This window comes from Emys orbicularis, chromosome 11 (assembly GCF_028017835.1).
Source record: "Emys orbicularis isolate rEmyOrb1 chromosome 11, rEmyOrb1.hap1, whole genome shotgun sequence".
Taxonomy (NCBI): Eukaryota; Metazoa; Chordata; order Testudines; family Emydidae; genus Emys; species Emys orbicularis.
This window is the reverse complement of record NC_088693.1, coordinates 35392520-35406533: the sequence shown is the minus strand read 5'-3', so window position 1 is coordinate 35406533 and position 14014 is coordinate 35392520. Positions and strand designations below refer to the sequence as shown.

Sequence of the window (14014 nt, the reverse complement as noted above, 5' to 3'; positions counted from 1 at the left end):
CGACTTCCGGAGCGTTGCACTGTGGGTAGCTATCCCACAGTTCCCGCAGTCTCCGCCACCCATTGGAATTCTGGGTTGAGATCCCAATGCCTGATGATGCAAAAACAGTGTTGCGGGGGGTTCTGGGTACATGTCGTCAGGCCCCTCCCCCTCTGTCAGAGCAACGGCAGACATTCAATTTGCATCTTTTTACCTGGGTTACCTGTGCAGACAACATACCACGGCAAGCATGGAGCCCGCTCAGCTCACCGTCACTATATGTCATCTGGATGCCGGCAGATGTGGTACTGCATTGCTACACAGCAGCAGCTAATTGCCTTTTGGCAGTAGATGGTGCAGTATGACTGGTAGCCGTCATCGGCTATCTGGGTGCTGACAGACGTGGGGCTGCATTGGTATACAGCAGCAGCTCCTTGCCTTTTGGCAGCTGATGGTGTATTACGACTGGTATCCATCGTCATCATACTCCTCAGTGAGTTCGGTCAGAGGCACCTGGGCAGACATGTTTTGTCTCCTGGAGACTCAGTCCTGCCGGCAGTCCTATTGAACCGTCTTGACGATGATGGCTAGCAGTCGTAATACAGCATCTTCTGCCAAGCACCCAGAAGATGCTGATGGCTATCAGTCATGCTGCACCGTCTGCTGCCAGCCTAAGATGTAAAAGATAGATGGACCAGATTTGTTCTGTATTCATTTGCTTCCCCCTCCCTCCGTGAAATCAACGGCCTGCTAAACCCAGGGTTTTGAGTTCAATCTTTGGGGGGGGGGGCATTCTGTGTGACAGTTGTTTGTGTTTCTCCCTGATGCACAGTGACCTTTGTTGATTTTAATTCCCTGTAAGCCATGTCGTCACTCGCTCCTCCCTCCCTCTGTCAGACAATAGTTTCGTGCCTTTTTTCAGCCCAGACGCCATAGCACTGGGATCATGGAGCCCGCTCAGATCACCGTGGCAATTATGAGCACTATGAACACCACGCGCATTGTCCTGGAGTATATGCAGAGCCAGAACATGCCAAAGCAAAACCAGGCGAGGAGGCGATTGCAGCGATTGCAGCGTGGCAACGAGAGTGATGAGGAAATTGACATGGACATAGACCTCTCACAAAGTACAGGCCCCAGCAATGTGCAAATCATGGTGTTACTGGGGGAGGTTCATGGCGTGGAACGCCAATTCTGGGCCCGGGAAACAAGCACAGACTAGTGGGACCGCATTGTGTTGCAGGTGTGGGACGATTCCCAGTGGCTGCGAAACTTTCACATGCGTAAGGGCACTTTCATGGAACTTTTTGACTTGCTTTCCCCTGCCCTGAAGCGCCAGAATACCAGGATGAGAGCAGCCCTCACAGTTGAGAAGCGAGTGGCGATAGCCCTGTGGAAGCTTGCAACGCCAGACAGCTACCGGTCAGTCGGGAATCAATTTGGAGTGGGCAAATCTACTGTGGGGGCTGCTGTGATCCAAGTAGCCAACGCAATCAAAGACCTGCTGATATCAAGGGTAGTGACTCTGGGAAATGTGCAGGTCATAGTGGATGGCTTTGCTGCAATGGGATTCCCAAACTGTGGTGGGGCGATAGACGGAACCCATATCCCTATCTTGTCACCGGAGCACCAAGCCACCGAGTACATAAACCACAAGGGGTACTTTTCAATGCTGCTGCAAGCCCTGGTGGATCACAAGTGACGTTTCACTAACATCAACGTGGGATGGCCGGGAAAGGTACATGGTGCTCTCGTCTTCAGGAACTCTGGTCTGTTTCAAAAGCTGGAGGAAGGGACTTTCTTCCCGGACCAGAAAATAACTGTTGGGGATGTTGAAATGCCTATCGTTATCCTTGGGGACCCAGCCTACCCCTTAATGCCATGGCTCATGAAGCCGTACACAGGCAGCCTGGACAGTAGTCAGGACCTGTTCAACTATAGGCTGAGCAAGTGCTGAATGGTGGTAGAATGTGCATTTGGACGTTTAAAAGTGCGCTGGCGCAGTTTACTGACTTGGATAGACCTCAGCGAAGCCAATATTCCAATTGTTATTGCTGCTTGCTGTGCGCTCCACAATATCTGTGAGAGTAAGGGGGAGACATTTATGGTGGGGTGGGAGGTTGAGGCAAATCGCCTGGCCGCTGATTACGCGCAGCCAGACACCAGGGCGGTTAGAAGAGTACAGCAGGGCGCGGTGCGCATCAGAGAAGCTTTGAAAACCAGTTTTGTGACCGGCCAGGCTATGGTGTGAAACTTCTGTTTGTTTCTCCTTGATGAACCCTTCCCCCCTGGCCCGGTTCACTCTACTTCCCTGTAAACTAACCACCCTCCCCTCTCCCCTTCGAGCACCACTTGAAAAGGCAATAAAGTCATTGTTACTTCACATTCATGCATTCTTTATTAATTCATCACACAACTAGGGGGATAACTGCCAAGGTAGCCCGGCAGGGGTGGGGGAGGAGGGAAGGAAAAGGACACACTGCAGTTTAAAACTTTAAAACTTTAACACTTATTGAAGGCCAGCCTTCTGATGCTTGGGCAATCATCTGGGGTGGAGTGGCTGGGTGGCCGGAGGCCCCCCCACCACGTTCTTGGGCATCTGGGTGAGGAGGCAATGAAACTTGGGGAGGAGGGCTGTTGGTTACACAGGGGCTGTAGCGGCGGTCTCTGCTCCTGCTGCCTTTCCTGGAGCTCAACCATACGCTGGAGCATTTCAGTTTGATGCTCCAGCAGCCGGAGCATTGACTCTTGCCTTCTGTCAGCAAGCTGACGCCACCTATCCTCCTCAGCCTGCCACTTGCTCTCTTCAGCCTGCGATTCAGCCCGCCACCTCTCCTCTCATTCATATTGTGCTTTTTTGCACTCTGACATTGACAGCCTCCACGCATTCTGCTGTGCTCTGTCAGCATAGGAGGACATCTGGAGCTCCGAGAACATATCATCCCGAGTCCGCTGTTTTCTCCTTCTAATCTTCACTCGCCTCTGTGAAGGAGAAACATTTGCAGCTGGTGGAGGAGAAGGGAGAGGTGGTTAAAAAAGACACATTTTAGAGAACAATGGGTACACTCTTTCACGTTAAATTTTGCTGTTCACATTACACAGCACATGTGCTTTCGTTACAAGGTCGCATTTTTCCTCTTATATTGAGGGCCTGCCAGTTTGGTGTGAGAGATCACTCACACAGTGCCAGGCAACAGAATTCGGCTTGCAGGCAGCCATGGTAAGCCACAGTCTTTTGGCTTTTTTAACCTTCATAACATGTGGGAATGGTTTCAAACAGCAGTGCCCTCATTTCCCATACCAAGCACCCGTTGGGTTGGCCATTTAAAATGGGGTTGCAATGTAAAAGGAGGAGCTGCGGTTTCCGGGTTAACATGCAGCACAAACCCAACTACCCCCCGCACACACACACGCAATTCTCTGGGATGATCACTTCACCCCTCCCCGCCCCACCGCGTGGCTAACAGCGGGGAACATTTCTGTTCAGCCAAGCAGGAACAGGCACCTCTGAATGTCCCCTTAATAAAATCACCCCATTTCAACCAGGTGACCATGAATGATATCACTCTCCTGAGGATAACAAAGAGAGATAAGGAATGGATGTTGTCTGCATGCCAGCAAACACCGGGACCATACGCTGCCATGCTTTGTTATGCAATGATTCCAGACTATGTGCTACTGGCCTGGTGTGGTAAAGTGACCTACCATGGTGGAAGGGATAAGGCAGCCCTCCCCAGAAACCTTTTGCAAAGGCTTTGGGAGTACATGAAGGAGAGCTTTCTGGAGATGTCCCTGGAGGATTTCCGCTCCATCCCCATACACGTTAACAGACTTTTCCAGTAGCTGTACTGGCCGCGATTGCCAGGGCAAATTAATCATTAATCATTAAAGACACTTGCTTTTAAACCATGTGTAATATTTACAAAGGTACACTCACCAGAGGTCCCTTGTGTGCCCTCAGGGTCTGGGAGCACACCTTGGGTGAGTTCGGGGGTTACCGGTTCCAGGTCCAGGGTGATAAACATATCCTGGCTGTTGGGGAAACCGGTTTCTCCGCTTCCTTGCTGTGAGCGATCTTCATTGTCTTCATCATCATCTTCCTCGTACCCCGAACCCGCTTCCCTGTTGCGTGATTCTCCATTGATGGAGTCAAAGCACACGGTTGGGGTAGTGGTGGCTGTACCCCCTAGCATGGCATGCAGCTCCACGTAGAAGCGGCATGTTTGCGGCTCTGCCCCGGACCTTCCGTTTGCCTCTCTGGCTTTGTGGTAGGCTTGCCTTAGCTCCTTAATTTTCACGCGGCACTGCTGTTCGTCCCTGTTATGGCCTCTGTCCTTCATGGCCTTTGAGACTTTTTCTAATATTTTGCCATTTCGTTTACTGCTACGGAGTTCAGCTAGCACTGATTCATCTCCCCATATGGCGAGCAGATCCCGTACCTCCCGGTCGGTCCATGCTGGAGCTCTTTTGCAATCCTGGGACTCCATCATGGTTACCTGTGCTGATGAGCTCTGCGTGGTCACCTGTGCTCTCCACGCTGGGCAAACAGGAAATGAAATTCAAACGTTCGCGGGGCTTTTCCTGTCTACCTGGTCAGTGCATCTGAGTTGAGAGTGCTGTCCAAAGCGGTCACAATGAAGCACTGTGGGATAGCTCCCGGAGGCCAATAACGTCGAATTCCGTCCACACTACCCCAAATCCGACCCTCAAAGGCCGATTTCAGCGCTAATCCCCTCGTCGGAGGTGGAGTAAAGAAACCGGTTTAAAGGGCCCTTTAAGTCGAAAAAAAGGGCTTCGTCGCGTGGACGTGTCCAGGCTTAATTCGATTTAATGCTGCTAAATTCGACCTAAACTCGTAGTGTAGACCAGGCCTGAGTGAGACCCCCTGGGTGTGGAGGCTGACAGCTCGCAACCCCCCCATGTAATAACCTCGTGACCCCCTGAGGGGTCGTAACCCCCAGTTTGAGAACCCCTGGGCTAGTGCTTGGCACAAATTAGAACTACCTCAGAGATGCCCTAATTTATACCTGGCTCACTGTCACCTGAAGAATCATTCCAGCAGTCTGAGACTGTGAGGGCACAGAAATGCCCTAGCCATGCCCCTTTCCTGCAGACACGTGCTCAGTGTCAGGGACTGGGAATAGGTAAAAGCAGAAACTGCTGTGGTGGTCTTACGTTACTGGGGAGTAGGGAGAGGTGGTTTTGCAAACACTGGAGGAATCTTCCAACTACCAGTGGACGTGATCATTGGGATATACTTTGTGCTGACAGAGCTGTTCAATAACACTCGTCTGATACCTGAAAATTGCCCTTTTAGTATATAAATCAAATGTAAACTCAAATGTCCATCACTAAATTATATGGTGACATACAATAGTTAGAGGTTATGTCTGCAAACATGGTTGTAACCAGTTTTGATCTCATTTCCTTACTTTGGAGGTCAAGACATATTTATGACAGAAGAACAGAAGAAATACTACAATGCAATGAAAAAACTGGGGTCCAAGAAACCACAAAAACCTATACCTAGGCCAGCGGTAAGAGTCCCTTTATTTTCACGCCTCCTGCATTAAATACCCATTTTAAAGTAGTGGCCCAAGCCTCCACCCTGATGCTTACTCCTTTTAGTGGCTTCTCCCCTCTCCTCACATGGGTTGGATCCTGGGTTCTTTTTCTGATACTTAGTGCCTCTACCCAAAGTGACACCACATTGTGTCTGAGACACAAGCGGTGCAGTCCCTTGGGAAAATGAATAATGCTACTAACAGACAAGGAGTATAAAACTCAATGCACAAGAAACAATATATAACAACTCAAAGTTCAGCAAAGGAATGACGCACCCAAAAATAACAGTGTAACAAAGGGGGACTTTACTGGAAACAGGAAAATAAGAACTGGGGACGAAAGGATTAGGGTTAACTTGTAAGTACTAAACATTAACAAATCAACTAATTTCCTACCTCGCAACACTCACAACTCTTCCCATCCCCCAGCTCCCTCCCTAGCACTTCCCATGTAGACGGTATGCTGAGGAGGAGTCCAGAGATGAGTGCTGCAGTGCTGTGAATGTTAGCCAGCTTAAACAAAAAAGGGTCCCCTTACTTCACCCCTGGGTGGGGCAGAGTCTTCTCCTGGCTGCTACCAGCCTCACTGGCTTCCTGGTGTCGGCTGGCTCTCAGTAGCCAGTGCCGGGTTGGATCTCTGCCACTCTGGACACTGGTTTCCACAGAGCATGAATGGCCTGATCCATGCAACTTTCCCACAGCAGTTCAAAGTACAGTATATATGTGGTAGAGGGAACTAGTTTTTTCTATTATTTTCATTAAAGAGGTAGAATTTTCTCCTTGCCCCTATTTTTTTGAGAGTTAGCTTACTTGAATAACTAGGGCTGTTCTCATATTTTCTTTAAGAACATATACATTGGACATATGAAATGGGGGATTCCCTAGATACCTGTGCTAAGTTTCATGATGCACTACGTAATTTAGCTGAGTCCCAGGGCAGCTGCAGTCAATTCTGGCTGCTTATTGCTTTTGCTAACCTGGAGGGAGAGGGGATCTTTCCTGACCTTGACTTCCTGGTCTTCTCACTCCAGAAGACCTTTGCAGGAAATGGGGATGCACTGGCCCTTACTGGGAGTTCCATAAAGACCTGCAATAAGGGAGAGTGATAGTGGCAACTTGGTGGGCTTTGAAGACAAAGACAGAGGGGAGCAGACCCTAGTTACCCCCGACCTCAAAGACAACTAAGGAGGGCCTATCAGGAAGTGTGGGAAGAGATGAAACTGTGTTCATAGAGGTTCAATTTCCACGAGGCTAAATCTTTATGTGAGCTACCTGATGTGGTGAACAAGATACTGTATTGTTTGATGAACTGTTCCACTCAACCCCTACAACGTTTGGAAAATAATACTTCTTGCAGAAGCTATCCACTACAGCAAATTAAATAATAGTCAAACTGGAAGGATGTATGTAATCATCAAACTAAGTAATGCATAACACGGGGTGATGGAACCAGTAAGTAAGGGATATAACTTTAACCATCCAACTAAGTCAGTGAGCACAATCAGTGAAGGGCAGTTACGCAGAACAGAGGCTGGGAGATAACATTTCCTGTTCCTGGAGCACAGACTGGTGAAAAAGGTGGCCTTTGACTTGCCTAATCTTTATTCCTCACAGCATTGTCATCAACCCTCCAGCCAATAGTGATTCCCTTCTTGCTCACCTCTGACAACTTGTTCAGCCACAAGTCAGAAGGGGGGGAAAGGATAAGTTACCCTCTGGGTTGTGAAGGTGGATCAGTTTACCAACTCCTGTTCTACAAAGCTAATTCCTGCCAAGCTACAGAGAATTGCTCTCCCCGAATTTGCAATTTGTAAAGAAAAACATATTTTCAAACTTTAAATAGTATTTGTTTTTGTTTTTGCAGAACAAATTCCAGGGCATGGTCTTTGATTTTGTAACAAAACAAGTATTTGACATCAGCATCATGATTCTTATCTGCCTTAACATGGTCACCATGATGATAGAAACAGATGACCAGAGTGATGAGATGGAAACTATTTTACACAGGATAAACCTGGTATTCATTGTCCTTTTCACTGGAGAATGTGTCCTGAAATTGATTTCACTCCGTTATTACTACTTCACCATAGGCTGGAACATTTTTGATTTTGTGGTTGTCATTCTCTCCATTGTGGGTAAGAACAGTTCACTTTCATGAAGGGGCTATGTGAGCAGAAAGTGAACATTTCCTTTAATGATTTTATAATGCTTTATATATAGCTTTGTCATTTGCTATATGGCCTACAATTCAATTTAGATAGCAATTCTTCAGTTTTCATTTTTATAGTACAATGTGCATAAAACGATGCATATAAGAGCATTTTTACCAATCTGATTTGGTTTATTGTAATTTGAAATGTCAGAATCTGTATTCATGAGCAAAACTGAGGAGTATGTGAACAGGGAGGGATTTTTTTAATCATCATGTAGGCTAAATATTTAGAGTTCAGTTAGCGAAAAGGCAATGAATCTCAATGGTGCAATTTGTGACAGTTCACGACACTTCAAGGTGTTGTGGAATTGTTTTTGCAGATTTTCTGATGGACCTCATAGGGTATGTCTTCACTGCAATGAAAAACCCTGAGCTGGGCTTGGGCTAAGGGGATTGTTTAATTGTGGTGTAGACGTTTGGGCTTGGGCTCCAGCCCAAGCTCTAGGACCTTCCCACCTCACAGAATCCTAGAGCCCGGGCTGCAGCCTGAGCCAAATATCTACACCGCAATTAGACAGCCCCTTAGCCTGAGTCAGCTGGCACGGGCCAGCAGTGGGTGTCTAATTGCAGTGTAGACATACCCATAGTGGCTTTGTGGAGCACTCTGCAGAGCCTGAGGTACAAATTCCAACAACTTGCATGAGCTCACCCTACTTTTCATCTAATTATTACTGTTTGATATAAAAGGCTTGTAGGAGACTGAGTTGCAAGAACTAATGCACTCAGAAAGAAATTTCTGTTTCTAGGCTTCCTTATGAGTTGATGCAAAGTTTAGATAGGAACGAGCTATCTTTGCTGTAAGCAACCTTCTTTCTCTCACTCATTTCCCTTTTCCTGGAGGGTATCTTTACTTGGTATAATCTGTACAGAAGGAAACCACAGTGTCACAGCCTCCAGTGTAACATTTTCACAATTAAATAAAACAGTCCATGTGACACGAAAGCTATTATCTTCTTTTCAGTGAAGATTGATATTAACTTTCAGCATTTAAAATAAAGAACTTACTGTTCTGATTTTTTCTGACGCAGCGATAACTCATTATTTGTGGAAATATTTAATATACTTTAAAAGCTGCTATTGTATTATTTACTTTACAATGTGAATTTTTTGTTTTAACAGGTATGTTTCTAGCTAAGGTGATTGAAAAATATTTTGTGTCCCCCACCTTGTTCAGAGTTATCCGACTCGCCAGAATCGGCCGAATCCTACGTCTCATTAAGGGAGCTAAAGGGATCCGCACTCTGCTTTTTGCTTTGATGATGTCTCTTCCTGCTTTGTTTAACATTGGTCTCCTGCTTTTCCTGGTCATGTTTATCTATGCTATATTTGGAATGTCCAACTTTGCCTACGTTAAGAGGGAAGTTGGGATTGATGACATGTTCAACTTTGAAACTTTTGGCAACAGCATGATCTGCCTATTTCAGATTACCACGTCAGCTGGTTGGGATGGTTTGTTAGCGCCAATTCTTAACAGTGGAGAACCAGACTGTGACCCTTACAAAGATCACCCAGGAAGCTCTGTTAAAGGAGACTGTGGTAACCCTTCAGTTGGGATTTTCTTTTTTGTCAGTTATATTATCATCTCATTTCTAGTTGTAGTAAACATGTATATTGCTGTTATTTTGGAGAACTTCAGTGTTGCTACAGAAGAAAGTGCCGAGCCCTTGAGTGAGGACGACTTTGAGATGTTCTATGAGGTTTGGGAAAAGTTTGATCCAGACGCCACCCAGTTCATAGAGTTCAGTAAACTGTCTGATTTTGCAGCTTCACTGGATCCTCCTCTTCTTTTAGCAAAACCAAACAAAGTTCAGCTCATTGCAATGGATCTGCCCATGGTGAGTGGTGACAGAATTCACTGCCTTGACATCTTGTTTGCTTTTACAAAGCGTGTTTTGGGGGACAGTGATGAGATGGATGCACTTCGAATACAGATGGAAGACCGGTTTATGGCAGCCAATCCTTCTAAAGTCTCCTATGAGCCAATTACAACTACATTAAAACGAAAACAAGAAGAGGTATCTGCTACTGTTATTCAGCGTGCTTACAGATGTTACGTTTTAAAGCAAAAAGTTAAAAAAGTCTCCTGTATGTATAACAAAGATAAAACCGAAGGGGATGGCCTACCTGTCAAAGATATGATTATTGATAAACTCAATGAAAACTCCACTCCAGAAAAAACATATGAGAGCTCCTCTACAACCTCTCCACCTTCCTATGATAGTGTTACAAAGCCAGACAAAGAGAAATATGAAAAAGATAAAATAGAAAAAGACTATAAAGGTAAAAATGTTAGGGAAAGTAAAAAATAAAAAACTAAGAATTCTGTTTGTGAGACAAATTGTTTACAGCCTTTGAAAGATGTATTTGTGTCAACAGGACTCCTGAAGGAGGTTTATGCCAAACTGACAGTTTTTACATATATATATGTATATACATATTATACATATATATATACACTCAAGGTCAGTGCCTATAACAAGACAGTGATCTCTTGTCATCAACCTGTGACTCTGTAAAACAGGGTAACAACCTTGACAAGAGGTTTCTGTTTTCACTACAGCTGACACTGCTGAAGAGGAGATACACAGTGGCTACAGTCTGTAGGGACCATGAAAGGCGTGCAAAGCTATAATTTTTGTGGGTTTTAACATACTGCAAAATATTTAGTACAGTAACTGTATCCACTGTTTGTAATTCAACTGCCACATTTGCCATATTTTTACAAAATTGGTTTTGGTGAATTTATTGTTTTTTTAATTCACAGGTTGTTTACTATTATATGTGACTATTTTTGTAAATGGGTTTTATGTTGGGGAAGAGGGTTCGAGGACCAGGTGTTCTGCTCTCTAATTCTCTATAATGTACAGACAGCAGTGATTTGCATGAAGGCATGCTGCACTTCTAGATCACGCATGGAAAAAAATGACATCAGACAAAGTAACAGAGTTTTAATTACTTCCACATTTCAGGGTGGCTCTAAAATTTGAGGTGTTTTAACTAGTTGTGTTGTCGCATCCAGACAAATCTTTATGTGCCTGCAAAGTCTCCTGTAATTTACAAGAATTTAGAAATGGATTATTTTAATGCAAATTGTTAAATATCAGGAAGTGCAAACTTCATCCCAAATTCCAGTCACATAATCTTTGTTTTTGTTAAATGTTCCACAGGAAAAAAATATCGTATGGAATCTGCCCTTGAAAAGTGACTTCACCAAAACAAGTCACTTGTTTAGAAATTCTGCTTTATCTTGAGGTATTGTTTCGTATGTTCTTCTCTCAGTTAGACTGACATCTAATAGGTCAATAAAATGCCCTCTGTTATGTAAATACTTATTTTACACTGTTGTGCATATTTGAGCATAGAAATAAGTGGTCATGCCACAGTACTTTGTATCAAATAAGTGCCACAGTATATTTAGTTTGCAAGCTTTCAACAGGTAATCTATTGTATTCTGTACCATTATAGATAGTTTGGAGGGTATCACTGATGCATGTTAATATTGCCTTTGCTGCTGTATTTTGCTCCATCTACTGTTCAGAGTTCTTCACTGTAGGAAGCCATATGTCAGTGGTAAAGTGAATTAAATTGTTCAAACAGACCTCATTCCTTCATATCATTAAGCAATAGTTTGCAGTTATTTACCAGCTTCTTTAGTTTTGCATTTTAAATGGTTACTATTTGGTGTAAAGCCAGACTGTATAGGGCCTCCTACAAACTGTTTAACCTGTTGAAAATGTGGTTAGCATATATAAATAATGTAAAAATAAATCATATTACTTGGAAGCATTTTTGTACATAAGAAAACTGTCATCAGATTCATGTAATTGTTTCTTAAGTTATTTTCCACAGTCACTTGTGTATTTTCTATCCATGTTAATTTTCAATGGAGAACTTCACAATGAAAGAAATAAAGAAAATAGTGAGTATTTGTAGGCTACTTTGTTTTAATATTGCAAACATTTCAATGTGAAATATTTTGTGTAAAACTGGAAACCAAGTTTATTTGGTTCCAAATAGTTATGGCTAGTAAGTGGAAGTGGCAGGGGGATGTTTGAATTTCTAGCACTGCTTGCATCAGAAGTTTTGAGATAGTCTTATTGTTCATGGAATCCTTGCTATTTTTCCAGAGTTTGTTTACATAGATCAAGGGTCGGCAACCTGCGGCACGCGAGCCGATTTTTAGTGGCACTCTGCTGCCAGCCAGAGTCCCGGCCGCCGGCCCCGCTCAGCCTGCTGCCTGCCTGGATGAACGGAACCCTCGGCCGGCAGCGGGCTAAGTGTGGCCGGTGGCCGGGACCCCAGCTGGCAGGAGCCGGTGGTCGGAACCCCAGACCAGCAGCGGGCTAAGCCGCTCAGCCCGCTGTCAGTCTGGGGTTCTGTCCACCAGCCCTGCTCAGGCCGCTGATGGTCTGGGGTTCTGGCCGCCGGCCCTTTGCCAGCCGGGGTCCCGGCCGCCGGCCTCGCTCAGCCCACTGCCGGCCTGGGATACCGGCCGCCAGCCCTGCTCAGCCCGCAGCCAGTCTGGGGTTCCGGCCACCGGCCCCCCGCCAGCCGGGGTCCGGGCCACTGGCCCCGCTCAGCCCACAGCCGGTCTGGGGTTCTGGCCACCAGCCCCCTGCCAGCCGGGGTCCTGGCCACTGGCCCCGCTCAGCCCACAGCCGGTCTGGGGTTCCGGCCACCGGCCCCCTGCCAGCCGGGGTCCTGGCCACCGGCCCCGCTCAGCCCACAGCCAGTCTGGGGTTCCGGCCACCGGCCCCATGCCAGCTGGGGTCCTGGCCACCTGCACCGTTCAGCCCGCAGCCGGTCTGGGGTTCTGGTCACCGGCCCTTTGCCAGCCAGGGTCCCGGCCGCCAGCCCTGCTCAGCCCACAGCCAGTCTGGGGTTCCGGCCACCGGCCCCCCGCCAGCCGGGGTCCTGGCCACCGGCCCCGCTCAGCCCACAGCCAGTCTGGGGTTCCGGCCACCGGCCCCATGCCAGCTGGGGTCCTGGCCACCTGCACCGTTCAGCCCGCAGCCGGTCTGGGGTTCCGGCCACCAGCCCCGTGCCAGCCGGGATCCTGGACACTGGCCCCTCTCAGCCTGCTGCTGGCCTGGGATACCAGCCGCCGGCCCCACTCACCTCACTGCACTATTATTTACTTTATATACAATAATAGTTTAGTTATATAATATAGACTTATAGAGAGAGACCTTCTAAAAACGTTAAAATGTATTACTGGCATGTGAAACCTTAAATTACAGTGAATAAATAAAGACTTGGCACCCCACTTCTGAAAGGTTGCCGACCCCTGACATAGATTATACTTAATCTTTTTGATTCATGCTGCGCTAGAACTCTTCTAAATACAATATGGGACCCACAATATTTCCCGGGAATAAAATGGCACACTTGTATAATCTAGATCAGGACATTTTCTGTTTCATACACAAGCTAAAGTTAAAGGTAGACTCTTTTACTAAAGCTTTTGACTTGTAATGTGTTGGTGAACTGCATGCAGGAAATTGCTGTTACCATAAAGAACATAAACTACGTTATAATCGAGCCAAAAAATAAAGATTTCATTTTTTATTGTATTTACTTTCTTTGTCTCTGTGCTTTTATTGTTTAAAGAAAGAAAAGAGAGGGATTGATATTGACAAGGAATGCGTCCATCTTCACACGTCATAAAAATATTATGCATAAGTAGTAAATCAAACAAGTGTATATTTAAAGAAAGTTTAATGCAGTGTTCACCATTAAATAAGTTACACTCTATGGCTGCTATATTGCTGAAGCTCTGTGGACCTCCACTATTTGATAGCCAACAGATTTAACAGGGACAGCACAAAGCACCTACTTCACACCACAGTCTTCTTTCTGCCACATTTCAAGTACCTATTTCAAAGTACAGAGGTGCTAAAATGGTTCAAAGAAATATTTTTTTAATTGGCAAAATTACCTGTTTTTTCCCTAACTTCATTCATGGAGATGGCTGGACTGCTTTTGCTGACACTTTAAAAAACCCAAAACAACACAAGGAAGAGACCTAGGTTAGAAAATTTTAAGTTAAACAATTACGTTTGGCAAAGGTATATAATCACCTGCCTATAATACACTTAGTACCCCATCAATGTGGATGTGTCCATAATACCCTGCTTCTGGCATTATCTAATCAGTATAAACATGCTTTGTATTTGTCTATACCTTATGCATTGATATGGAAATGATAGTGCAGAGTAGTAGGTTCTCTCTGCCAACTAGAATGAGGCATAACTCAAGA

General features: G+C 45.7%; 1 protein-coding gene across 20 annotated transcripts in view; it reads left to right on the top strand.

Moving 5' to 3' along the window:
- Positions 1-10064, top strand: part of LOC135885537 (sodium channel protein type 2 subunit alpha-like) — a 102140-nt gene extending 92076 nt beyond the window's left edge. For all 20 annotated transcript variants that reach the window (XM_065413301.1, XM_065413298.1, XM_065413306.1 and 17 more), the window contains 3 exons: positions 5412-5516; positions 7408-7678; positions 8875-10064. In XM_065413301.1, the coding sequence (XP_065269373.1) occupies positions 5412-5516; positions 7408-7678; positions 8875-10064 (1566 nt within the window). The remainder of the gene's footprint in view (positions 1-5411; positions 5517-7407; positions 7679-8874) is intronic.
- The last annotated feature ends 3950 nt before the right edge of the window (positions 10065-14014 follow it).